We start from the raw sequence: 25,847 nt of genomic DNA, 5'->3' as shown, positions 1-25,847 counted from the left end.
TGTTCAAAGATAATGTCACTTGATCCTAAAAGAAACCGTGTCACTTTTCCTTTGAATGAATCTGTTACTGCGAAGCATCCGAGTTATACTGTGTGTTTAGGATCGAGATCATTGTTCTATGATGGTTAAATATTAGTATGGTATACGACAATCAAATGTTATCAATCTTAAAATATTTCTGAACATCCAAATATAGATCATGTGTAGAATCGTTTCATTTTATTTTGAATAAAATTATATACACACAGTTTCATTGTATTCTGTCCACTCCATTTACAATCTAATAAAGCACAGTATTTTATAAAGAGTTCTCTTTAGCCATTAGCAAAGACAAGAGTTTTTGAACAGAGTATTTGCTCCTTTTGAACTATTCAATGATCCTACTTTTGCATACAAAAGGATCGAAATAAAGGATACTACAACATGTATGTGGTGATATACTGAGGTATTTAATGAAGGGATTTGAAGGATTGAATATAAGGGATACCACGAGGTAATCAACGCCCATGGATGCATCTTTGTGTTCTTGCCAATTCAATTCGTTTATCCTAACAAGTAAATATCGACAACATCAGCGCTTTCATTAGGTGAACCCTTCATACGAATTAATAAAACAAGTGAATATAAGATATGAGAGTTTAAAGAAAGTTATGGCTGATTGTTTACCATTTGGCTAATGCATTATTCCATTGTGATAAAGACTGAACAGCCCGATGGTGTTGAATGACTTCAATTGCACAAAGCAGCGCATATTGTCTGCTGTTTTGTAATCACAGGGTTCATAACTATAAAAATGAAACCAGAGAAAGGTTTTTGAACGACATTCCTTTTAAAACTGCGAAAAGGTCATGTTTCCGCGTTTTCGTTTTGTTATACAAAAAGCAAGATCCATAAAGTGACTTGATTTGATCAAAGCTCCATGTAAAAAAGATTTTGTTTCGTCGAACTGATTATCATTCGATTCAAAGTTTCACAGGGAGTGGCTCGGTAAACGGAGAATGAATTGTGCTTCTCTATTGTTGCGTGTCACCTGGGATTATTAAAGATTCTTCCAGATAGATTGGGGTCATCAAACAAGTAACCATAGTTACACGACGTCCCTAAATAGTACCAGGCTCTTTGTTCAATAAAAAAAGCTTTATTATATATTAAAATGTAATTCTTGATTGATTTCTTTCACCAAATCAACCTGTGGCGTTTGATACATGAGCTGATTTTCTCCAAGCTGTTCTATGCTTTTTTCTAGCGCATCACAATAGTTTTGATATTTAATAATTTCATGCAAGAGATATTTAGCCCTTGCTTCCCAGTTGGACATCACTTTACTGTAATTACTGCATTTGCTAGGAAACTAGAGAAGAAAATGTGAACCTGCATTATGCATTGTGTTGAGTTGCATCTTACCTTAATCAATATTTTGGCTTTTCTATCTCGGTGTTCATTTATTTCATTATCCAATTCAGCCAAGTGTTTTTGTAGCACCTTGTATTGTTCTTTTTCATCTAACTGACTTGACACCATAGTTGCCGTGGGCGGAATCCAGTCATGGATCGTAACCGAGTCTGGATCATGGATATAAAAGTTATTGGCTTGTCTATCACTATGATAAGCGTCCAAATCCATGACAACGTCATCAAGACAGTGGCCCCATCCATATTCCATGTTGCTGATGCCTCCTGGCAATGGTTCCTTACTTGTCCTCGCCGCCCAATAGTTACAGGTTAATACCCATTCTTGCGTTTGTTCAGCCGAGGCTGCTTGAAATAAATAAACACCTCCATCGGCTTGTTGTATTGCAAACACATGAGGCCGCTGCCGGTTGTATCCTGGGGGCGGTAGTGCGTTTGCTAGTGTGTGGTTTAGCTTTATTTTACCAAGTAACTGGGAATGTGTCTAAATAAAATATATATTCAATATGAATTTTTCTTTTCCTATTTTTTCCATAATATACTTTACTGCCCATCTGGTATTGTTTCCTCCTGCGCAAAAGGATGCGGGATTTTGTGGTACAGTAGGCTTCAGGGTATCAGACAAACTAAAATGTGCTGCGCTTGAATGTCTAAAGAAACTCTTATCAAACGATTCCTGCGTTTGTTGTTGCTGCAATTGATACATGCACAGTTCACCATGCTTATCTACTTCTAGGTAACACTCTTTCCACTCTCGATGTTTAGCCTTTTGTGTCGCATTCTCCAGCAAATGCTTCCGCATGACAACACCTTCCTTGTAGTAAGGAGGTCGGCTTGAGAAAAGGGCAGATGCATGTGTATCCATATACTGGATCATGGGCTGATAACTGTTAGAACTCATGTTATTGATGGGTGATCCACACCGTGAGGAGAATGATGTGGTGCTCGAATTGATGGATGAAAATGATTCTCGGCGAGAAGACTGAGCGTGACCCGAGCTCATACTTGTCCTTGGCTGTTGTTGTTGCTTTATCAAGGGGTGGTAAGTATGGAACACAAAAAGATCACGATAAATCTTACCACAGGCGAGGTTGGTTGGAAATCGTCTGGTAACATCATACTATCAGTAATACCCGATTTACGAATGATCGAGTTCACACTTCGTTTGAGTCCTACAACCCGACGACCTCCTAGAATACTGCTTCGTTTCACTAGACTTGTCTTTCTTGTCAACGGCTGAAGTATTTGATACTGCTTGACGGATGAATACATTTCCTGTTATGGACACAAGGGGGTTTACATTTGCCTTTTTCTGATAAGCTTAATTTGTTCAATCTTACCCTCAAATAGTTTTCAATCTCCATTTCCCATGTCTTGCCATCCATTGATGTCCATCTGTTGCCCAAACTCTCCTCATGTTCCTTTTGATCCAAAATAGTGGACATTGTGTTTCGAATAAACTCTGCTCTTGTCATTCTCACATGTTTCCCCTGGGCCACATGCAGATCGGTATTCAACAATAATAGAGAATATACGACGGCATAAACAACGTCTATAAAAGGATAATAAGAACAAAATCCCCTTTTGCTTTTTTTTTTCTTTTACCTGCACTCCCAAATAAACATCCTGTATTACATTCCCAATAGCGATTTGCAAATACTTCTAGAATCCTATCAATCTGCTGTGCCTCTGCTTTGAAATAAAGTTTACTGCAAAGCTTTCTGAATGCAGCATCTAATCTCATGTCTGCAAAGTTAAAGTAATCCATGTAATGCCGAAGGACAGTTGAGTGAAATGGTTTGTTCTGACCTAGCCATTCTGCCATCTTTTCTTTCGTAACCACCGACTCATCTTCATTCCAGAGCATCTGTGCCGTCTCCCTGGCCTTTTCTTCATCCTGGCCCTCTTCTTTTTTCTTGTTTTTTTCTCGAGGGTCGTCCAATAGGGAGATACTGCTTGTACTTGTCCAGACGTCACTCGTGAATAGGGTCTCTTGCTTGGATTGACCGTTGAGTGTCTTCTCGGCTTCCTCACGCAGGGCGAGTTTATCGGGCATCGACAGCTCCTCTTCTTGTCTTTCGGAGGTCGCTCGCAGATCAATCATGGTCACTGTGCTCGCATGTTTATCGTTGACTGTCTGAGGCAATTCTTCTTCTGTATGTTGGGTTCGTAAAATGTGGCTCCATCGTTTACTGCTGTCGCTATGTCGTTTCCAGTTGAGCATACTCTTGGCCAACTCGTCGTCATTCTCAATCTGCTTGGGTTGAATGCTGACAACCAGTCCACCTGCACTACCATAGTGGCCGCCGCTCAGTCGTTTGGCCAGATGCGTGTCCTGTAACTTCTTTTCGAGTATGGCCAGATCTTCCTCTGAGAACCCATGGGCGTCCACAAATGTATCTTCTTCTTCCGTATCTTCCTGGTGGTCCTGTACGGTGTTGTAGGAATCAAGGCTTTCTGAACTGACATGATCTACCGAATCAAACGAGTCTCGACCAAAGGTAGAATAGATAGAGAAGGAGCCGGATGATTTTCTGATGACTTCATGAGACTGGCTTTGTGAAATTGATGGTCGCTTGGTGATGTATTGTTCTGGTAGGTCAGATAGGAACTGTTGTGAGATCGGCTGAGATAAAGTACGATGGCGCATGGTGGGTGGAGGAGCCAAGGGTATCTTGGAGTGCTGTCGAATCGAGGGTCGAATTGGCCTCACTTGAGGTAGGTTCTCTTGGTCGCCTTGCTCTTCTGGATCTGACTGTTAGTTTTATTAGAGATATTTGTCATACATTCATAATTTTATTAAAATGTCACCTTATTCCCACTTATTTTTTTAAATAGCTTTCCAATGCTTTTCTTATGATGGCCTGTCTTTATAATCATGAGTAGATGGTATTTATAGAAGCAAGTAATAAAAAACCTTATCATCTAGTTCTATCATATTATTGTGAGGTGGCGATAAAAGGCGAGATATAAACCCCTTTTTATGTGTTGAATAGATGCTAGCCGAATTAGATCGTTTACGTTGATTAGATTGAGGCTGAGGTAAGACTGGTATTAAGCGAGAGTTTGGCATCATTTTATATGTAGAAAGAAAGAAAGAGAAAAAGAAAAGAAGAAAAAGACATTTTATTTCTTGTGTTACAAGTTTTATAACTTGCATTTAAAAGGGTTTCATGCACATGGTTCGTTGTACCTTTTTCTTAAGGTGCGATATTTTCTTAAATAATACATCATTTCCAACTCTATATTCTGTTGTCAGGGTCAATATCGTCAAAGGCTGTCATGGTTACCTTTGATAATATATTCTCCATGCTTGATTCGTTTTTCAATCTCTTGAGTATCTGTCAAGTCTTTATTCTTTAAAAAGGCCGCTTTTAGTTTGGGTCGAAAAAAATCCCACCCAGCTGGATATTCCCTTCCCAAGTAAACAAGCTATGGTTTATAAATTCGTTTGCCCCTCTTTTTAATATAAGAAAGTTTTTACTTGCTTGTAAAGTGAAATGACTTGTGGACGAAGTGGGGAATGCGTCATGATTTAGAAAGTGAAAAGAAACAAAGATAAAAAATAAAAAATAGAACACAGCAGTTGTGTGTATGAAGTCAGCTTTCTACTTGCTTGTAACTGCTGAGAGTGGCTTAAAATGAAAGATTTAATTCTTTTTTTTTTTTTATAAAATAAAATAATGAAGAAAGATCGTAGAGACAGTGTATCAAGTACCAGCAGTAGCTATAGCACCGATAGCAGTGATAGTAGTGCTTCTTCTAGCGACAACACTGAGGAATTCCAAATTCAAATTAGAGAAAGAGAAGATCCTAATCAAGATTATCAAAGACCTGAATTATGTAAATACTCTTTTCTCTTCAAAACTGATCAATTGATCTAATCTTGTAAATAGTAAAACAAGCTATTGCAGAAATTGAAGCTGAAGTAGCTGCCAAGGCTGAAAAAGAACAAGCTGACAGCAGCAGTAGCAGTGAATACGAATCAGATTCAGATGAAGAAGAAGACGATGATGCTAAACAACTGACACCTGCTGTTGACTCACAGATCTTTCGAACCATTGCTGCCATTCGCGCCAAAGATCCGCGCGTGTACGACAAGACGGATTTCTTCAAAGATATCAAGCCGGAGACAAAGGAGACCAAAAAAGGAGAGAAGCCAATGACCCTGAAAGATTATGAACGTGAGATGCTGCTCAGCCACGGTGGTCATGTTGAGGACGAGGATAGAGAAAATTATGGCCAAGAAGAGCTCACACACAATCAAGAACAGGAAGAGCTGCGTAATGCGTTCAAAAGTGTAGCTGAAAATGAGGAAGACGAAGATGATGATTTTTTGATCAAGAAAGAAAAGACAAAAGAGGAGAAAGAACAAGAAGAATCTGAATATAAAAAGTTCTTGTTGGAGCAAATGAAGAATGATGATACAACCAAGGAAGCATTTAAAGAATGGACTAATTATAAGAATAACCCAAATATCAGTGAAGAAGATGCTTTCCTGATGGACTATGTCTTAAACCGTGGGTGGGTTGAAAAGGAAAATCCACATGTTGAAATCAATGAAGAGGAAGTGGAGAAGGATGAAGCAGAGTTGGATGATATTGATCGATTTGAAAGTAAATACAACTTTAGATTTGAAGAAGAGGGTGCATCTACTATCCAGTCCTATGCTCGAGACATTGATGGAACAGTGCGTAGAAAGGAAAGTAAGAGAGCAAAGAGAAGAGCAAGAGAAAAGGCCAAGAAGGAAGCACTGAAGCAGCAAAAGATTGAGGACTTGAAGCAACAAAAGAATAAAAAGATGAAGGAGATTAAGGACAAATTAAAGGAAATTTATGAAATTTCGGGTTCAAAGGCATTAGGATTAGAAAATATAGACTTGGACGCAGATTTCGATCCTGAAAAATTTGATGAACAAATGAATAACGTGTTCAATGAGGATTACTATGCAGAAGGAGAAAATGTGAATGAAAAACCAACTTGGAACGATGATATTGATACCGGCTTACCTGATGATGACAATGATAATTTCATTATGGATGCAGACTATCTTCCTGGTGGTGAAAAGTATACAGGCAATGATAAAAAGAGAAAGCTTGAAAGTGAAGATAACGAAGATAGTGAATCAAAGAAGGCTAAAAGAGAACAAATTGAAAAGCTCATGGACGAATATTATTCCCTTAATTATGAAGATGTGATAGGCGGTGATGTTTATACTCGATTCAAATACACAAAGACTGAGCCTGAAGATTATGGATTGACGCCTGAAGAAATCCTACTGGCTGACGATACTGAACTAAATAAATATGTTGGCATCAAACAACTGGCTCCGTAAGTGATAATTGCTACGATCATAACGCATATCTAACTTTGCTTGATAATAGATACCGTCCAGAATATAAGAAACAGGTAGAAAAGAAATACTTTAAGAAAAACAAGACTATGAAGAAGAGAGATATTGAAAAGCATATCGCACAGGTGGTCGAAACCCTTCCACCGCCACCACCAACAGCACTTAAATCAGAGTCATCAAAAAAGAAAAAGACTCAAAAGCAAAAGAAAAAGCAGACTTATTAATAAAAAAAAACTGTAGACTTATTGCTTTAAAATTGATTCTTTCTTTTGGTCATCAACACTAGGTCAATCATTTCTAAAAAAAGATTTCAGTGTGTTCACGTGATATACCAACTATTTTTTTTTACACATGAATGTTGTCTACTGTGGAGTGCCTTGTTCCTAAATGAGAATAAATCTAGTTCAATTTCCAACGAAAAAATCACGAGCAACAACAAATAAAATTGCATATTTATAAATGCGCTTCTGTGTATTTAAATAAGAATGCATGGAGAATAGTCTATTTTTATAAAGATTGAACCTATTCACGTCACTTCATTCTTCCCATAAAGAGTATTGAAACTGAGAAGGGGTAGAAAAAAAAGTGTGAAGAGTTACTAAAAAGGACACAGAGAAAGAAGGGGGAGGGGTCATTTATTTTTAGCTTTCTTTTCCATTTTTTCCTTCTCTTTCTCTTTTTTTTCTTTTTTTTTTATTATTTAAAAAATGGACTCTGACGATCAACTTTCTGACACATCTCTTCATGAATCATCACCGCCACGCACTTTAAGAGTTATTAACCCCGATTTCGATGAAGAGACGATTCAACCATATCAACCAGACCTCGTCAACGATTTACCAAGTACACCTGAGCTTCAGCCAGTATGCAGGAGAATGAGCAAGACACTGGTAGAACAACATTCACCACAACCATTTGAACTACTGCCACCGCTCAAGACACTTCCACCACTGATGGATGACATGATGATATCAAGCGAAGAGTCTTCGCCAAGACAAGAACAGCATAAGGAAGAAGAATCGCCACATCCTCCAGAACTACCGCAGCATGATCCAGGTCTGACATCGAGCTATCTTCAGCCGCGGAATAATAACGCCATTGCAGAATACCATGAACGAGCACCCTCGATCGCATCCTTCACACCCTCACAAACACCGTCAAACGCATTCTCTTACCAATCTAAATATGCCAAGGCTTCCTATAGTCTAACAAATCACCCGGATGCGATCAAATTGTATCGAAGCATGGCTCTTAAAACGAAGGACCCGATCGTACAGTTAACCTATGCAAAATACCTCCTTGAAATTGCCGGTCTATACGATAAACCGTCCACATCATCACAACCCAAGCCTTCGAATGTGTTCTTGAGACCTGTCAGCCGTATGAGCTATAGGACGAGTATGGACAGTCGACGTAGTAGCATTGATAATCCAAATGCACAACAGACAGCTTTTGTTGAAGAAGATTTGGATGATGCACAAATTCGAAAGCAAAAGATGTTACGGGAGGAAGGTGTAAGGTGGATCAAGAAGTTGGCCAATCAGCGCGTAGGAGAAGCAGCCTATCTTCTAGCCTCTTGGCTTGATCAAGGACTCTATGGGTTCAAAAAGAGTCCAACCAAGGCTCTAAAGTACTACGAGGTGGCTGCAAAAGAACGTGTGCCTGAGGCCATGTTTGCTGTTGCACAGTACTACGAGAAAGAGCAAGATTACATGACCTCTTTCCAGTTATATGAAGATGCAGCCGGTCTAGGTTTAGTGGAAGCACTCTATGTAAGTAACTTTGTGTAAATGTTAGATATAAATTCACATATTTATTAGCGCATTGCTATGATTCATCTGAACGGTGAGTTTGGATCTAGACAGAACGTGATGGCAGCCATTCAGCTATTGATAAAAGCATGTGAAAAGTCAACAGGAACAGCGTGTCCTGAAGCTCCTTATACCCTAGGATTACTATTACTTAATGATTATCCTTCTGTCAGTATACCCAAGTAAGCTCGTATCCCCCTTTTTTTTTCTAAGGAGGAAATTAACTCGTATATCATAGTGAAATCATCCAAAGCTATGGGGGTAGCTTTGGTGCCATGAGTTATCTAGATCATGCAGCGGAGATTGGTTTATCATCAGCACAATATAAATTAGGCACCTTGTTTGAACAAGGCCGATACAATCAACGCATTGATCTCACAAAGGCTTTTCATTACTATGAAATGGCAGCACAACAGAACCATTCACTGGCCATGATTGCCCTCAGTCGACTGTACAATCAAGGGGTCCAAGTACCTCAAGAGCAAGTAGAGGAGCAAAGATATCTCTTTGAACATGACGAGTCACAATGGATCAAGACACATGCACGAGATGAGGATGCAGCGTTTCGATGGTGCCGTCTAGCAGCCGTCGAACATCATCTGCCAGAAGCATATTACCTCTTGGGATGGTATTATGAGGTTGGCATTGGTGTACCAAGAGATTATAAAAAGGCCCATCATTACTACTCCAAAGCAAGTAAACATGATCATAAGGAAGCCAAGGATCGGTTAAAGATGATGGAACATGTAGTAAAGTTTAAAAAGTTGGAGAATAAACAAAGGGGATCAGCTCAATGTCACATTATGTAAAATAAAATAAAATACCCCATTGTCACATACCGTTATTTTATCTATTAGAAAACAAGTGCATAATAATTCAGTCAAGCACTATTGTCAATAACTGATGAATTTTTTTTTTGAATTAGCGCAAGAGAGGAGGTTCTTTTTTTTTTTTTTTTTTTTTTTTTTTCCTTTTATTTCTTTTATTTTGGTAACCATGACAAAGCGAAAAGTATTACTAAAGGTATAAATATAAACAAGTATCTTGTTCCCTATTTGTTCATCATATATTTTAGGTGATTATCTTGGGAGACAGCGGGTAATAAAGTATACTTACAGCAGATGAGCAATGAACCAACATTACAACCAGAGTAGGAAAGACTTCCTTGATGAACCAATATGTCAATAAGAAGTTTAGTTCTCACTACAAGGCAACAATTGGAGCTGACTTTCTGACAAAAGAAATAACTATAGATGATGATACGGTCGTTACTATGCAGATATGGGATACCGCAGGCCAAGAGCGATTCCAGTCGTTGGGTGTCGCATTCTATCGGGGAGCTGACTGTTGTGTCTTGGTATATGATGTCAATAATAACAAATCATATGAATCATTAGGTCAGTGGCACGACGAATTCCTTGTTCAAGCGTCACCTCGAGATCCTGAGCATTTCCCGTTTGTGGTGTTGGGAAACAAGATTGATATGGATGAGTCAAAGAGGATGGTATCTCAAAAGAGAGCCATGACGTTTTGTCAGGCGAAGGGCAATATACCGTAAATACCTCAGCTTCAATTCACAACATATATATATTCATATACAGTTATATAGGTACTTTGAAACCTCAGCCAAGGAGGCTATCAACATCGAACAAGCTTTTCAGACGATCGCAAGGAATGCACTTCAACAAGAGACGAGTGTGCAGCTTTATGGTGAATTAAGTGATCCAATTCGATTAGATAATGAAACGACAGTAGATGAAGATATCAATAAATGTGCATGTTAATGTTTATTTAGCCTTTGCAAAACGTTCAGCAACAGTTTCCCAGTTGACGACTTCCCAGACAGCCTTAAGGTAGTCGGGACGAACATTCTTGTATTGTAAATAGTAGGCCTATTGGAGCAAATAAATTATTATTGTTATAAAAGAAATCATTTTATCATCTTACATGTTCCCAAACGTCAATGCCCAAAAGAGGAACCAAGTCTAAAGAGAGATGTTATTAGTCATATTTCATCTTGTCACATTCATACTTACGGAGCAAAGGATCTTGGTTGGGAGTTGTAGCAAGTTCAAGGCGGTTAGCAGCCTTGTTATAACCTAACCAAGCCCATCCAGAACCTATAAACAAAAAAATCAGTACCATTCTTGTTTTTACTTTAATCAACAATACCTTGAACACCAGCAGCAGCAGCATTGAATTCCTTGATAAAGTTATCAAAGGAGCCAAATTCCTTTTCGATAGCGGAAGACAAGGCACCCTTGGGAAGTTTACCACCACCTTGGTCCTTGGGAGCCAAGTTCTTCCAGAACAAGGAATGGTTGATATGTCCACCACCATTGAACTTGAGGGCATTTTGAAGAGCGAGTTGTTGGGTCAAATCGTTAGCCTGGAAAGCGGTTTGAAGCTTTTCTTCGGCTTGGTTGAACGCATTGACATAAGTTTGATGATGCTTAGTGTGATGAAGGGTCATGATTTCTTCACTAATGTAGGGTTCAAGTGCCTAAAGAGGATGAAGAAAAAAACGCGAGCACGCGTCAAGGCTATGTTGCTGTTTATTTTTATTTTTTACTCACATTGTATGCATAAGGAAGAGAAGGCAATGTCACCTTAGTACGAATAGAAGTCGTCAAAGGACTGACGGCACGCTTAAGGGTGTTTGTCTTGATCGTACGAGCAGCGGTGGAAAGCATCTTTTTTAAATAAAATAAAGAAAAGAAAAAGAACTTGATAGAATGAAGTATAAATATACACCCCCGCGATAATGTAAGCATACATGTTACACAATTAACGTCAGTCTTGGGTTAGTAAGCATTTATTCAACCAATCATATTAACCATGATAGCTTGTCACTCTATTCTCCATTTGCATTGAAAGCAACTCGTCGGAAACGGGTAAGTCCTTGAGTTTATCCGTGAGTGGTTCAAGGTCCAAACCAAGATAATCGATAATAAAGTCACCAATGTCTGTATTCTCATGACTACCTCGCAACACTTCAGTACCATCTCCTTTAGCATACAAGTTAACGTCAACAGCCGTATGTCCATGAGTAGTCCACTATAATAATAATAATTATTATTTAATACTTTATATACATATCATATACTCACGCCAATAAGTGCACGACGAGAAACCATGTCGCCAAATAGATAGGCCAGCTGTTCGGCCGTTTTGCCACTCTTTTCCCAGGCCTTGATCTTGTCAACTTCTTCTTCAGTCGCGTCATCAATGCCTAAACCATCCTTGATAATAACGTGTCGAAGGAAATGATCAATCACCTGAACATTTGATTCAGTCTTTATAAATGATTCCCAGGCGTTTGCTAATGCTTCAGAAGAATTTTGAACACGTTGAATCACCTCAGGATTCCTAATAAGAATTTAAGACAACCTGTTCATGTTGCTCATGGATATACTTACCACTTGTACTCGGGATAATCTTCACCCACTTGTCTTCCAGCAGTAAATCCTCCTGTTTCATGATCACTAGTTGAAACCATGACTGTATTTGGGTGTTCCTCTACAAAGTCTTTGACCAACTGAACCGTACGTTGGTATTCGAGAATATCATGAACATGGGCAGCAGGATCATTTGTGTGAGCAGCCATGTCAATACGACTACCTTCGATCATCAGGAAGAATCCCCTGTTTTGCTCCTTTGACTTTTTTTCAAGAATAGCTAATGCTTTGGCTACCATTTCATGAAGTGCAGGCTGTTCATCGTGCTTTCTATCAATCTCATAATCCATGTGCTATTTTTCATGCATGTCTCATAAGTACATAATTTATATATTTTAGAATGACTTACATGAGGCGCAAACAAAGCCATGATGGGTAATTCAACATCATCTTCCTTCAAGTGATCTAAATGCTTTCTTGATCCATACTTGACGTTCCAGCCAAAGGTATCTTGTGCTTCCTTAAACAAGTCACGATCATCCGCACGACAGCTACCTTCAGTCGCATTACTCAAAAACTCACAGATACCACCTCCAAACATCAAATCAACCGTTCTGCCGAGAGGAGTATGTCCAATTTGCTGCTCTGCAATCAAATTTTCCCAATCACGCCAGGCAACATGAGCCGAGAAGGAAGCTGGTGTAGCGTGAGTGATGCGAGACGTGACGACGAGGCCAGTCAGCATGTCTTTATGAATCTTGGCTGATTCTAAGACGGTAGCGCAGGGTTTTTTATCTGGAAACACGCCGATCGCGCCATTATATGACTTGTGTGCACATGCAAATGCAGTAGCACCTGCAGCACTATCTGTGACTAGACTAGAACTACTTTGAGTACGACTATGACCGACATGAATTTCATCCAAGGGTAACATGCTCTTGACATCGCGTTTGTTGAGCCAAGTGGAGTATTGACGGGCATATGTTTCAGAAGCAGGTCCAAATCCATCACTGATCATCATGATCACGTTACGTGGAGGGTCTTCTTCAGAGTCAACAATTAAAGATTTTTATAATGTAATCTTTATCTTACCTGCATTATTTTTGCCCAATAAAATAAAGAATCCAATAATGACTGAAGCAATAAAGGCAAGAATGATGGATCCTACGATGATATGAAATCTTTTTCGATTCTGTTTTCAATATGTTAGACTTGATCCTTTTCTTCTTATTTTACATACTTCTTCTCTTGGCTCACTTGCTCCTTCTGGATCTACTGTGATTGTACTATAATTTGCTTTGGACATACAAAAATAAATAAAAATATGAAAAAAAAAAGAGAAAAGCAGAAAAGAGAATGACGCTTTTATGTGTGAGAAAGGCAAAGATTACCTTATTTGGAATACATTCCTTTTTTATGTCTCTGTTTATCAGTGCTTCCCCTCTTCCTTCTTTATTTAATGACACTTTTGAGTTGATTAATAAAAATGACATCTTGTGCGTTGTGGCCATGAATGATGACTACACTCGATAACGCAATCCCAGGAACTTCCAATAGGGTACAGTATGCAATCTCCGAATGATTACCATATAAAGAGAGAGGGAGAGACTATCGCTCTTTTGGTCACCTTTTCTCTTTCTCTCTCTTGTTATTTATAATCAATATGGCTACCAATATTACATGGCATCAAGGACACGTTTCATTACAAGAACGTCAAGAATTATTAAAGCAAAAGGTAATAAAGCAAAAGAGAGAAAGAAGGGCTGTCATTGAAATAGATATGATAGGGTTATACAATTTGGTTTACAGGATTATCTGCCTCTGGTAAATCTACTTTAGCCACTGCCTTGGAACAAACTCTTCTTCATTCTGGTATTAGCGCATATAGATTAGATGGCGATAATATAAGATTTGGCTTGAATAAAAATTTGGGCTTTGGACCTGAAGATAGAACTGAAAATATTCGTCGTATCTCTGAGGCAAGTAAATAAATAAATAAAATAAACAAAGACTAACACAAATAGGTAGGTTGCCAAACTATTTGCAGATGCAACCACTATTGCTATCACAGCATTTATTAGTCCATACCGTGCTGATCGTGATGCAGCTCGTGCTCTTCATGAAGCAGCAGGCATCCCATTTATTGAAGTCTTTGCAGATGCACCTCTTGACGTGGTCGAATCTAGAGATCCCAAGGGGCTTTACAAAAAGGCCAAGGCAGGTGAAATTAAGGAATTCACTGGTATTTCTGCACCCTATGAAGCACCCCTGAAGCCAGAAATTCATATTCATACTGATCAAATGACTATTGAACAAGGCGTAGAAGCAATTATTGACTATCTTTTGTCACATAATTTGCTTGATTCTCAGAAAATAATTAAAAAGTACTAGTTCCCTCTTTTCTTTTTCTTTTTTTTAAAAATGAATACACCTATTGAACAATATACTGCTTGGGCTCGTCAAGTCTATAAGGATGATAAGACTAGACTATTTCCAATGTCTGCTGAACGACTTTGTCTATATGTAAAATACAAAAATATCTCGCCTGCAACTATTCCTGAATTGATACAATATCTTGCAAAACATCCTAAACACGGTGAAGAATGGAGCATCAAGATGAAAGAGCACCCTTCTATTTCTGACTTTTTTAGTATAAAGAAAACAAAGAATCAATTGGCAATAGTAAGAGAGCCTAGCTGCGTTGTTGTCGAAGGATCCAAAGCAAAAGGTATTGTCACATGCTTGACATTGACTAATTGCTAATCTACTTTTTACTTTTTAGGCTTTATGATCGTATCGAATAAATCAATTACAAATAGTAGTAATAATACAAACAACAGCAGCAATATCGGCAATATCAGTAGTAATATTACTGGAAGTAGCAGCAGTATCAATATGATTGGTGGTAGTAATAACAGTAGTAACAGCAGTAGTAGTAGTAGTAGTAATAATAATAATAGCATAAGGAATCGCGCTAACCTTCGCGTGAGTTTCTGGGATACGGTCGATAATGAAATAACCAACACGCGTACTATCTTACAAAGACCAAAATCGATAAAGACTATATCAAAAATACAGACTGAACCACCATCCCAGCCAGCACAATCACAACCAGATGAACTCCATAGATTATCAACTGTCAAGGAAAAAGTTAAAATTGCAGAACTCATTGCAAAGAACAAACGATTGAGTAGGATTCTTTTGTCAAAAGAAAAAGAAATAATACAGCTAAGGAAGTTATTAAAGAAATCAAAAGTACGAGTACCAAGTCGCAGTAGAGAATGTGTTGTGGTAATAAAACAATACCCGTAGCAGCTTGCTTTCTTTTGATTTATAAAAGTGTATAAAAACTATTTATTATGTGATGCATGTACATGAGAGAAACGGGGTATATATGTTATTTTAGCACTTCAGTTCTAATGGGAATCCTGATGATCCAACACATTGAGTGGAATGGGATCTTCTTTGACACGTTTGGATACTGGATTTACAACGTCGTGTTCCGTCAGAGGTATTTTACTATCATCAGATCCTGTTGATCTTTCACTTGAACGCTTCAATAAGGGGCCCTGATAGACTTCGAAACCTCTTCGATCATTAGCAAATCGAGGTACAGGCAAATGTCGCTCTAAGGCTTCCTTGATTCTTCTTTCCTTTTCATACTCGCTCCATTTCTTCATGGTTACCAATCGACTGTTGAATTCACCTTCCTTATCACCATGGTTACCCTTGTCGCCACCAGCGACCTTGCGGGTATCTCCCCAGGAGAAGTCATCAAAGTGCCAGTAGGCATAAGTAGGCAGGATAAAGTTCCAGATGGGTAAGCTGATGAGGTACACAAGCATCCAACCAACATAGACAATCTTGCGACTAGTCATCACGATCAAGACAGCAGGGAGGCCGAGAATGATTGCAAGCAAGATGAGTGGAATGAGCGCAGGCTGGCCAAGGATAGCCATGATAATCAAGTATATAGTGAACGAGATGGCAGCTGGTAAGGCAAGTGTGCCCACAAGTTCCATAAAGATGACAAACTGCATTGAAAAGCAGAACGTGCCGCAGAGGTCGTGAACAAATAAAAGTTCCATCAGGTTGTGGATGGTCGAGTTGATCCAGCGGCGGCGTTGAGATAAAAGCACCTTGAATGTATCTGGAACGACCGTCTTGCACCTACATCACATGTTTATTGTCTTGCTTGTTTTTTTTTTAAAAAAAAAAAGGAATTTACTTACACTGCCTGAGGAACAAACATCATCTTACGATTGGGAAAGGTTCGAAGCATCAAGGTGGACAAATATCTATCCTCACCAAGGAGTAAAAGGTTCTTCTTGTGCAAGGTGTCTACCACGTTTTCTGAGTACTTGGCTACGATGTCGGGATTGGCAAGAATAGGTACCCAATAGCCATCAGGTCCCTTGGGCGCCTTAATGCGGTACATACAAAAGCAGCCTGGTAAACAGGTCACGCCACCAAAGATGCTTTCAAACGCTTTGGATTGGTGATGTGATATATAATACTCAAACACTTGGATCATGGATACCCAACTATCGGTCTTGTTCGCAATTTTAGTCTCTCCACAGAGTCCAGAGATCTCGGGATCCTTGACGGAGCAAGAGATTAAACGGGATAGAGCATCAGGAAAGAGCTTTGTGTCGGCATCGACCATGAGCACAATCTCATACCGGTCCGGAGGCACACCAGTGACACGCCAGATACTGTTGAAGAATTCGTATTCCATCATGGTCATGCGCTCATCAAACATAACCTTTTGCATAAACTGCATCAGGATAATCTGGGAGTCGCGTTTGCCTCGATTACCTGGCTTTTGACGTTCCTGCTCTGTTCCGCATTTGACAATGGTGATCATCGGCACACGTTGCTGGTGCTCTGGGTTGACCGTCGCGTCATTGTACTTGTAGAAGCCAGCATACACCTTGGCCATATTGTTCTGTCGCGCACCGTCGGCAAGGGCTACATAAGCATATGGCTGAACCTCATCTGCAGGGACAATCAGATCGCGCATCATGCTGATACAAATTTCGGGTGTAGACTTGGTTTCTCCTGATCCTGTAATCAAACCATCGCAGACAACCAAAAGCAACTTGTGGCTATTTGGATAGTCACTGGTCGCAATCGAGTCGAGTGTAGTGCGGATACCGTCTTCACCCTCTGAATAACAAGTGACCAGGCAGATCGTGTGGGCTAGCGGGTAGTTGAATGGCATGTAGTCTGCAGGAGGTTGATGAAGGACATGGGGCGAGAGCGGAAGGGGACATGTGGGAAGCTCAGCTTCTGCGGAGGACGATGCGACAGAGAATCCTTCAGCTGACAAAAGTCGACTTGATGTAGCGCCCGAGGCATTCATATTATAAAAGACAGAGGCCTTACTTGTTCCGTCCATTTGTCGATGCATGTACCCTTCTAGTGCACTGATACTCTATAAGTATCGAATGTCTTTTCTTTTTCTTTTTCTTTCTATCTTACCTGTTTGGGGTCTTCCATATCATTGAACCTGTCACATCGAACCGAGTAGATCCAGGAATAGGCTGTGTGAATCTTGACGTCTGTGGAAACAAGGTTTTACGTTTTCTAGAGTATGCCTTGGGCTTGCTAAGCGGTGCACTTGCTTGCATGTTTTCTGTCCAGTCCTCGATTTCAGCGGCACGTTGCATTCTGGCAGCATACGATCCACCTTCATTAAAGTCTCCTAGTCTCCAAGAAAGAAACCAGCCAAATATAACGGCCAAGAAGAATTTAATTAGGATGACACCGAGGATGACGGCAAGAGAGACGTAGAGGACAATGTCTGATGCCATGCATCCGATGCTGACGGTATCGAGTGAACCGACCTTAATCGTAGCTGACAAACACTGCGCTTCTCTTTCCCAAAGCTTCGATGCAGGATCAGCACTGGCACTGATCATTCTTGTGATATCGGTGCCTGCAAAACTTGCAGGATCTGACATCATTTGAGCAATGAGACCGTTTTCTGGGACCTGAAAGTAGTCGGTTGGTAAAGACTGAAGTAGTTTCAGATTGAGTACGTTTCTATAAATATTAAAGATGAATACGCATACTTTATATCATTGTTACTTTATATTACCCATTATAGACAGTGAGTGAATCAGCCGTACGTACGTCCTGCCAATCATAATATACTCTTCCTGCTTTATCCAATTGGTTACCTCCTGATTTCGGTACCCCTTCCGTTTGAAATTGATGATACATGGATCTTGCGGCTGATGATAAATGGCATGAGGTTCTATTATTAAATTCAGAAGGAGAAGGAGGATCAGTCTGATTGGGGTTGAATAGCTGACAAGGAAAGTAAATGGGCTGATCACCTTGAAGGGATGTAAAGATCGACGCACACTGTGGTTTGGGAGATTGGAATAGAAAGGTAGCGTCCATACCACCTGCGTTGATTGGTGGATAAAGCACATTTATCGTCGTGTTGGTGATACCTATCGGATGATCCCAAGAAGCAAGCATATAGGCCCAACCATCGATGATCAAATAACCCGTGTTCACCTGCCCACCTTTGAGACTTAACGGAGGCACAGGGCATACAGCCTGAGTGAATCCAAAGGTAAGAAAGCCAACGCATCCCATGATGAAAAGAATAAAGCTGACCAAGCCGATCTTTTCTCGCCAAGCCATCTGTGCAGGACCATCTGGGACACCTAGAATAGATTTAAGGGGCCGCTCTTTTTTATTGTTGTGTACCTGCATTTATTTTACCTGCAAATCTGAGACATTGTTTTGGAATACAGCAAGTGAGTAAAGTGCAATAGGTTTGCCATGGTTGAAAGTTGGAGAAAAAGCCGGATGATTTGGTGTCATATTCTTTTACTACTTCATGATCCTCTTCTCTACCCAAAATACTCTTTCCCCGTCTTAATGATGTCTCTGCCCTTTGGTGATAATGATAAAGCCGATTGTTGGCATCATTCTTTTGTCTTTCAGGTCGAATAAGGGATCGTTGTCTCTTGGGTAATGATGTAGATCGAGCGACATGAGTCGAATTCATGTGTAGCCCTTTAAGAAATTGAAAGAAATTGAAAGAAAAGAGAAAAAAGAGGAAGGACAGACAAATTTATATATAAAGGATGGTGGTACCAAACGGATTTACAGAATATGTCCAATAAGAACATGAAATTCATCATCATCATCTCTCTCTCTATCTTTTAAAAAATTAAGGGGGAAAAAGACAGAGAGAGAGAGTATGTCAGAGGGGCGGAATATGTCCAACTTTGTTGATAAAATATAGTAACACGAGCCTATTTTCTTTGCTTTTTTTTTTTTTTCTCTTGTATAAAAATGACAAACGAGAAACCAAACGTGTTAATATTAGGTGGCGTTGGATTTATTGGACGCCATTTTATCCATTATTTATTAGAACATCAGTTGGCAGGTCACATACGTGTCGCTGATAAAGTCTTGCCTCAAACAGCTTATTTATCTGAACAGTTTAAACAAGATTTCAAACATGTCGAATACAAGCAATGCAACCTCATCAATCCAGGTACTTTCTATTCTTTAAAAACAAACTTGTTTTTAACTCGGGGATAGCTTCCATTGCTTCTTGTTTTGAGGATATCGAGTTTGACTATGTGTTCAATTTTGCTGGGGAAACGAAATATTCCCAAGTACCAGAAATCTATCATGACCGTATTTACAACTTGTCTGTTAACTGCGCTAAAGAAGCAGCCAAGCGTAACGTCAAATTGTTTGTCGAGATGTCAACAGCTGAAGTCTATGAGCATAGCTCTGTAAGATTGTTATATTCACACAGAGCATCGGTTGACCTTGTTATTTTAGAGTCCATCCAATGAACAGTCGCGTATCGAGCCTTGGACAATTATTGGCAAACACAAATATGAAGCAGAACAGGCATTGTCATCTATTGAAGGGTACGGACATTATCCACGCACATGACAAGATTCTAACACGTGTAATTAGTATAAATCTTATCATCCTTCGCCCAGCTATTGTGTATGGGCCTGGGGCTCTGACGGGATTAAGTAAGTCCTAATTATTGGATGTTTTCTTTCTTCTAATGTCTTGACAACAGCACCTCGTTTGATCATTGGCAGAGTGTACAAATACTTGAATGAGGAAATGAAATGTCTGTGGTCTAAAGACCTCAAGCTTAACACGGTTCATGTTCGGGATGTGGCCAGAGCCAGCTGGCACTTGACCCAATGGTACTTTGATCAGCAGAAAGAGGGTGAAACTGTGGTCTTTAATTTGGCAGATAAACAAGATACAGGTAATACTTTATTTAATAATCAGAATTGTAATATTAAAATGAGGGAACAGATCAAGGAATAATTAATCAGCATATATCAAGTATTTTCAACATTGACACTGGTTATCATAGTCATGCTATCTCAGCTATGGCCAAGGTAAACACAATATATGCAGTGACGCATATGCTTATTCGTCTCTATAGCTTGATTTGAATGCAGTAGTAGAGATAGTCAACGAAAAGCATTTGGCACCTTGGGGTGAACTTTTAAGTAAGAATGGCATCAGTTCGACACCTTTATCGCCATACTTGGACAAGGAGTTACTTTATAACCATTCACTCTGCATAGATGCAAGTAAAATAGAAAGAGAGACAGGATTCAACTATCAAGTGCCATACTTGACAGATGATAATTTAATTGAAATTATGAATGAATTTAAAAATTTACATGTTTGGCCTAAACAAGATATCCAATAAACCACGTTATGTAATGTTATCCATTGCAGTGACTAAACCTGTCATTGCCTTGAGTGCATTTTCCAGGTGTATGTCTGGCGGTTGAGTATATCTTAAAAGGTCTATGATTTTTTTTTTACAAGTTAATGTCATGGTTGCTTAATAAAAGAAGAGTACCTTTTATCAGTAAGCAATATCTTGGTACACGCTGAATAGGCGCAATTAGATAATCTGACATGCCTAGCCTGTTGGTATCTCTACTAGCAAGAATTTTCTATACTTATGCTGTCAATACTTGTATACATGCTTATAAAGTACTTACTTGATCGATTCTTATAAATAATGAATTGTTACATGCTTTTCTAATTGATTTCATATTACTTTTATAATGTATGGCATATTTTAAAAATACAACAAATTCTGAGTCTACGTCTTTAAAGACTTGTCCTATTTCATTTGGTTTTTCATTGAATTGTGCTAATAGTTTGTTTGATAGTTGTAATAATTCTGGCAAATGTGAAAATAGTAATGGAATGTCTGATGATCTGACTAGCGAATATTTCGATCTTGATGCTTCTTGAATCATGGGTTGCATGTATTTCTATATGTAGTAATTATAAGTTCTTTGTTATACTCTATGCTGAGAAGATACTTGCTGAATGAATTAGATGAAGTAATTGATTATATGATCTTTCTGTTTCCAAAAGTTCATTGAGTATAAACTTTTTCATGGTTGTATCTTTTGTAGATGGGCTTTTACTGAATCTTTGTTTTTGCATCTCTGGTCGATCCTTCTGTAATATAGATTAATATGTGTGTATTACTCAATCATATATTACTCACAGCTAGGTTGAGTTCAAGAAGAAATCTGCTTAAACAGTCACTTTGTCCGCACTCACATGCTGATAATTCGCTCACTCTCTCTTTCCATATAGATATTGCCGCGCGAACATCTTCTTTTGATCCATCTGAAGATGTGATGATGGCAGACATTCTTTTTCTACTGCTGGCTCGAGAAGGAGTGACTGGAGTTTGGAAAGAATATGTACTAGTCGAACTACTGCTCCTGCTAAACTCAGGACACTCTTCTAGGCTGTCCTCTTCGTCTCTAGCGAAAAAGAACTGGGAGATTGGTCTGAGTTTGGGCGAATTTTGTCGATCATTTTTCTTTGTTGGTTCTTCTTGTGATTGACGCGAGCTTCTACTACTGATGGAGAGGTTACTCGTACTGAATGATGAAACTTTTCTATTTATTTTTTCTCGTAGAGAGAATCTAAGTAGTTTTTTTCTTTTACTGACAAGGTTGTCAAATGGCATATGTTTAAGCTTTGGAAAAGATAAAAAAGGAGAAAGAAAGAAGGCGCAACAATAGTTTAATGTACAGCAATAGTGTTTTGGAGAGTGCAAGTATTTGTGTAACATATACGGAAGATTGACGGATGGATTACTGTATTTGTTATTGGCGCTGAAGCTTAATCTATCATGATGGATAGATTGCATTGCAGTGAAGATCAATGAGTGTGTTACCTAGCAACCTATATTCCTTTCTTTTTCGTTATTTCTACACATTGTCAAGCAACTAATCTTTGGAATGAAAATGTTGTAATTCAGACAAGATATAGTTACAAGGAAACCAAGTCTTAATAAAAGGGTCTGGATCAGTTTGTAATAAAACCTAGTTCCCGGTCCAAGGCGTACAACATTTCCTTTTTCTCATGGAACTCCTTTGTTCATGTACTGTTATGTAATATAAATGTCTTTTTTTACCACAGCTTGACCTATCAGTATTCGTCTTTTGCACTTTGACACAAAAGGGTTTGTTATTTTATTGGCAATCGCCGAAAGATGATATGCACCACCTTCCCTTTTTATCCTCTGTTTCCAAGTAACGAGTACATTGCAATATGAAAGTATATATTCTTTACAATTTACCATTTCAGTCCATGAAAAGTTACAATATTCAAAAAGGAGTGTGTGATTTAAGTTGCGATGTAAATAAGCCCTTCAGTGGCTAAAAACTTCGCCTTTACCAAATAAAGATAAAAATAAACAGGTTTTGTTGTGGCATCATAAATGGAACTATGAAAGCAATGTACGGAGCTTCCTTTTGCATTCTTATATTCGAAAGAAGCTGTCACTTTTGTAAAGGGTCTATTCATATATTGTACGCGACATACCCAGTCAGAGTTACACCGCGTTTGCCCCTCATCCTCTTTCATTAATAATAAATAAAAATATCAATGAACATGTACTACACAAGGATATTTGAATAAAGTATCAAGATTAGACACTGTAAACTCTCTTGCAGATACAGCTATTATTCACAATATGAATAAACACGGTTTTTGCCAAGAATCTGACCGAGGTATGGTTTATCTTGTAATGCTTTGGAATTTATCATTGATGAGTGTCACCTCATCGATGTACCATTGAATAAATGCTGTATATATTAAAGACATTTTAACTAACCACACTATACAACATATGTTTTTTCCCGTCTATCATCAGTTTAATTACCAAGTGACTCATTCACAACCAAGTCAATAACTGAACTTTTCGAATTTGTTTGTTGATCTGGTATGCACCAGGTGGTCGATTAGAAGTGGTACACAACATCATATTTATCAAAAAAGGTTGGTATCATGGTTGTGTTTTTTATTGTATTCCGAAGCACTGTGCTACTTATTAGCTTTGTGTGCTACCAAACCTTGCAAAGATATCTGATAAATTGAAAGAGGCAAATATATTCAAAGCTATTATTGTCATTGTATTTTCTCTCACTAGCCAAATTTAAGTAGCCTGCATATATTTCCGTTATTGAAAAAGAAAAAAAAATCTTTATTTATCAAACAATCGGCCAATAGTATATTGTTTAAACATGTTTTGCATACACACTTGTATAAACACGCATGTAAGAAAATTCCATTGCTGTCAATTACACTTAAACAGGTTACAGACAAGCTGCCTGTGTCTGGTGTACTCTTGAAAATTGAACCTCATGCTTTTAAACCAGTGACTATGTCCTCGAAAATAACTATTATCAAAGGGCCCTAAAGGTACTCTTCTTTTACATCGTCAAATCTATCTTTGAGTCAAATGAGGTAACTCAACAAAGCACCTCTGGTATTTGCATTTGGAAAAAAGAAATTACTTTGCTTAACGGTACTCTCTATCAACGATTTCACCCTGAAGCTCTTCAAAAACAAAAAGGAGTTTTGTGAGGATAAGTAGGAACATAAAACTCACTACTACTAAGAGAAGGTATGTTTTTGGAATGAAAGGTGATGGGAGTTGTCAACAAATATAGTTAATGCAATTAAAATAGATATGCATAGAAATAGATCTCTTTACCCGATTAGTGCATCGAGATTTCTGTTCTTGAAAACGTATGCCAGCCCCTTTCTCTTGTTTAAAAAGTTTAATTTTAGCCACAAGTTGACATGTGCATTTATGTCATTCTATCACTAAGTTGTTTTACACAATATATACACAATATGCACAGGGGTATTCTATAGACTATTTTAGCCTCAAAAGATTCATCTGCATAACAAATGAACGAAGCCTTGTCCTATTACGTTAGTTTAGTGACGTACGGCTCGGTAAAATAAATGTTAATACGGTTAAACAACCTTTTTATTAAACCCAAGTGGGCACGTAGTAACACTATACAACACACTAATAACACACTTAACACACTTAGTATGCAAGTAACACAAACTTTTACCGGAAATTAACCGCACACTAAGTCTTTTTTTGCCATTTGTTCGAACCAAGCCTTGGACCACAATCATATGAGCTTACTTTCCCCTTTCTCTCTCTCTTTTTCTCTACTGATATTCACTTTTATTACAATAAAGCCCTTTTTAAAAGAATCAGGTATGGGTATGCCTTGTAAAAGAGAATAACACTATATATATGCTCCACTTGCAACATCCGAAAGGATAGCGATCTTGCTGGTTCATCCAGAGAGCAAATTTGATCATTTGAGATGAAGTACCGATGCAGCACAAGTATTGCTTTGAAGCTATCCATCGCACCTTTCAAGACATCTGCGATGATCCTGATGAGCTCTATTTGTTTGGAGGAAAGCCTGCTGTTCTTGGTGGTGATTTTGCTCAGATCCCACCAGTGATCAGAAGGGGTAACAGAGCTGACACTGTTAGTGCGTCAATCAAGCAGTCATTTTTATTGTCAAGACTCCAGCTCTTGAGACTTACGCAGACTATGCGTTTAACAAACCTTTTTAATCAAAATTATATTGCATTTGCAAGATTTATAGCAGACATTTCATATAACCATACACTTTATGATTCAATTACACTTCCTGACTATATCTATCAGACCAAACAACTGAATGAATTTATCAGCGAAGTCTGTAAAGATGAAGAAATTAGTAACTCTATGTCGATAAACAATGGTCAATTTTTTGGTGAAAGGGCCATATTAACTACCAGAAACGACACAGTTGAAAGAATCAACCGTATTATTCTCGATAATATGGCTGGTGAAAAGGTTACACTTCTGTCTACAGACTCTGCTGATGTTAATGAAGCCGATGGTTTACACACTGTTCCTAAAGAATAGTTACATAGTTTACACCCTACCGGCTTGCCTCCATCTAAGCTTGAGCTCAAAGTTGGTGCACCAGTAATGTGATTAAGAAACATTGAGTCAGAAAGAGGTTTATGCAATGGTACTCGTCTGGTCGTCGTACGAATTAGTAGCTATATGCTTCAGGCTCGCCTTGCCAATAAGCCGGATAGCCCATTAGAGCTTATATCTCGGTTTACACTCTCAACGCAAGAAGGTGATTTGCCATTCATTCTAACAAGAAAGCAATTTCCTGTTAGACCATGCTTTGCTATGATAATTAACAAATCACAAGGACAATCACTTAAATATGCAGGAGTTGACTTGCGGCGTCCGTCGTTTATGTATGGTCAGCTATATGTCGCATTATCAAGGGTGACTTCTCTCTCTGCGTATCAGTCCTTTTGCCAGAGAATACTAATATAATCAACAATATTGCTTATTTAGAGCTCTTGCTCAATTAATATATGCATTATGCCCAACTCACTTATGCTCAATCATAGTTATTTTCAACTATACTTATGCCACTTTCTTTTTTTTTTTTATTATATGACTATCATTCAATAAAAGTATCCGATC

At 38.6% G+C, this 25,847-nt stretch overlaps 12 protein-coding genes across 12 annotated transcripts; 6 read left to right on the top strand and 6 right to left on the bottom strand.

Moving 5' to 3' along the window:
- Window positions 1–1,141: 1,141 nt before the first annotated feature.
- Window positions 1,142–4,482, bottom strand: RHIMIDRAFT_232614 (uncharacterized protein; the record flags this gene model as incomplete). The annotated part of the gene is made up of 8 exons (XM_023607774.1): window positions 1,142–1,351; window positions 1,405–1,893; window positions 1,957–2,436; window positions 2,490–2,684; window positions 2,750–2,961; window positions 3,015–4,164; window positions 4,221–4,277; window positions 4,327–4,482. The coding sequence occupies 8 exons, from the start codon at window positions 4,480–4,482 to the stop codon at window positions 1,142–1,144; spliced, it is 2,949 nt and encodes a 982-aa protein (XP_023470891.1).
- Window positions 4,483–4,495: 13 nt separating this feature from the next.
- On the bottom strand, window positions 4,496–5,038 carry RHIMIDRAFT_253242 (uncharacterized protein). Its single transcript, XM_023611009.1, has 2 exons — window positions 4,894–5,038; window positions 4,496–4,841 (listed from the first exon to the last, which is right to left on the bottom strand). Exons 1-2 carry the CDS (start codon window positions 4,939–4,941, stop codon window positions 4,680–4,682), a joined length of 210 nt encoding a protein of 69 aa, XP_023470890.1. The 5' UTR covers window positions 4,942–5,038; the 3' UTR covers window positions 4,496–4,679.
- A 54-nt stretch (window positions 5,039–5,092) lies between these two features.
- On the top strand, window positions 5,093–7,090 carry RHIMIDRAFT_288130 (Krr1-domain-containing protein; the record flags this gene model as incomplete). The annotated part of the gene is made up of 3 exons (XM_023613537.1): window positions 5,093–5,252; window positions 5,306–6,740; window positions 6,794–7,090. The coding sequence occupies 3 exons, from the start codon at window positions 5,093–5,095 to the stop codon at window positions 6,984–6,986; spliced, it is 1,788 nt and encodes a 595-aa protein (XP_023470889.1). The 3' UTR covers window positions 6,987–7,090.
- Window positions 7,091–7,309: 219 nt separating this feature from the next.
- On the top strand, window positions 7,310–9,508 carry RHIMIDRAFT_288129 (HCP-like protein). The gene is made up of 3 exons (XM_023613536.1): window positions 7,310–8,534; window positions 8,583–8,755; window positions 8,812–9,508. The coding sequence occupies exons 1-3, from the start codon at window positions 7,470–7,472 to the stop codon at window positions 9,380–9,382; spliced, it is 1,809 nt and encodes a 602-aa protein (XP_023470888.1). The 5' UTR covers window positions 7,310–7,469; the 3' UTR covers window positions 9,383–9,508.
- Window positions 9,509–9,569: 61 nt separating this feature from the next.
- RHIMIDRAFT_284876 (rab7,member ras oncogene family) lies at window positions 9,570–10,357 on the top strand (the record flags this gene model as incomplete). Its single annotated transcript, XM_023613215.1, has 4 exons — window positions 9,570–9,596; window positions 9,649–9,671; window positions 9,723–10,127; window positions 10,183–10,357. The coding sequence occupies 4 exons, from the start codon at window positions 9,570–9,572 to the stop codon at window positions 10,355–10,357; spliced, it is 630 nt and encodes a 209-aa protein (XP_023470887.1).
- Window positions 10,358–10,360: 3 nt separating this feature from the next.
- On the bottom strand, window positions 10,361–11,340 carry RHIMIDRAFT_296482 (mitochondrial manganese superoxide dismutase; the record flags this gene model as incomplete). The annotated part of the gene is made up of 5 exons (XM_023614254.1): window positions 11,150–11,340; window positions 10,746–11,076; window positions 10,610–10,693; window positions 10,521–10,558; window positions 10,361–10,465 (listed from the first exon to the last, which is right to left on the bottom strand). Exons 1-5 carry the CDS (start codon window positions 11,264–11,266, stop codon window positions 10,361–10,363), a joined length of 675 nt encoding a protein of 224 aa, XP_023470886.1. The 5' UTR covers window positions 11,267–11,340.
- Window positions 11,341–11,405: 65 nt separating this feature from the next.
- On the bottom strand, window positions 11,406–13,277 carry RHIMIDRAFT_232609 (alkaline phosphatase; the record flags this gene model as incomplete). Its single annotated transcript, XM_023607773.1, has 6 exons — window positions 11,406–11,630; window positions 11,684–11,942; window positions 11,993–12,324; window positions 12,381–13,012; window positions 13,064–13,163; window positions 13,212–13,277. 6 exons carry the CDS (start codon window positions 13,275–13,277, stop codon window positions 11,406–11,408), a joined length of 1,614 nt encoding a protein of 537 aa, XP_023470885.1.
- Window positions 13,278–13,351: 74 nt separating this feature from the next.
- RHIMIDRAFT_210066 (adenylylsulfate kinase) lies at window positions 13,352–14,388 on the top strand. Its single transcript, XM_023607167.1, has 3 exons — window positions 13,352–13,706; window positions 13,759–13,950; window positions 14,000–14,388. Exons 1-3 carry the CDS (start codon window positions 13,635–13,637, stop codon window positions 14,360–14,362), a joined length of 627 nt encoding a protein of 208 aa, XP_023470884.1. The 5' UTR covers window positions 13,352–13,634; the 3' UTR covers window positions 14,363–14,388.
- A 4-nt stretch (window positions 14,389–14,392) lies between these two features.
- On the top strand, window positions 14,393–15,249 carry RHIMIDRAFT_232607 (uncharacterized protein; the record flags this gene model as incomplete). Its single annotated transcript, XM_023607772.1, has 3 exons — window positions 14,393–14,699; window positions 14,754–15,161; window positions 15,218–15,249. The coding sequence occupies 3 exons, from the start codon at window positions 14,393–14,395 to the stop codon at window positions 15,247–15,249; spliced, it is 747 nt and encodes a 248-aa protein (XP_023470883.1).
- Window positions 15,250–15,335: 86 nt separating this feature from the next.
- Window positions 15,336–18,857, bottom strand: RHIMIDRAFT_4158 (uncharacterized protein). Its single transcript, XM_023615225.1, has 4 exons — window positions 18,075–18,857; window positions 17,456–18,019; window positions 16,204–17,400; window positions 15,336–16,141 (listed from the first exon to the last, which is right to left on the bottom strand). The coding sequence occupies exons 1-4, from the start codon at window positions 18,701–18,703 to the stop codon at window positions 15,388–15,390; spliced, it is 3,144 nt and encodes a 1,047-aa protein (XP_023470882.1). The 5' UTR covers window positions 18,704–18,857; the 3' UTR covers window positions 15,336–15,387.
- A 434-nt stretch (window positions 18,858–19,291) lies between these two features.
- Window positions 19,292–20,699, top strand: RHIMIDRAFT_243281 (NAD(P)-binding protein; the record flags this gene model as incomplete). Its single annotated transcript, XM_023609925.1, has 7 exons — window positions 19,292–19,496; window positions 19,544–19,743; window positions 19,793–19,884; window positions 19,934–19,995; window positions 20,046–20,243; window positions 20,294–20,379; window positions 20,427–20,699. 7 exons carry the CDS (start codon window positions 19,292–19,294, stop codon window positions 20,697–20,699), a joined length of 1,116 nt encoding a protein of 371 aa, XP_023470881.1.
- A 115-nt stretch (window positions 20,700–20,814) lies between these two features.
- RHIMIDRAFT_243280 (Dbl homology domain-containing protein) lies at window positions 20,815–21,671 on the bottom strand (the record flags this gene model as incomplete). Its single annotated transcript, XM_023609924.1, has 4 exons — window positions 20,815–20,952; window positions 21,001–21,279; window positions 21,522–21,523; window positions 21,578–21,671. The coding sequence occupies 4 exons, from the start codon at window positions 21,669–21,671 to the stop codon at window positions 20,815–20,817; spliced, it is 513 nt and encodes a 170-aa protein (XP_023470880.1).
- Window positions 21,672–25,847: the final 4,176 nt, after the last annotated feature.

This window comes from Rhizopus microsporus (genome assembly GCF_002708625.1).
Source record: "Rhizopus microsporus ATCC 52813 unplaced genomic scaffold scaffold_1, whole genome shotgun sequence".
Lineage (NCBI taxonomy): Eukaryota > Fungi > Mucoromycota > Mucoromycetes > Mucorales > Rhizopodaceae > Rhizopus > Rhizopus microsporus.
This window is presented reverse-complemented; position numbering and strand designations above follow the sequence as displayed.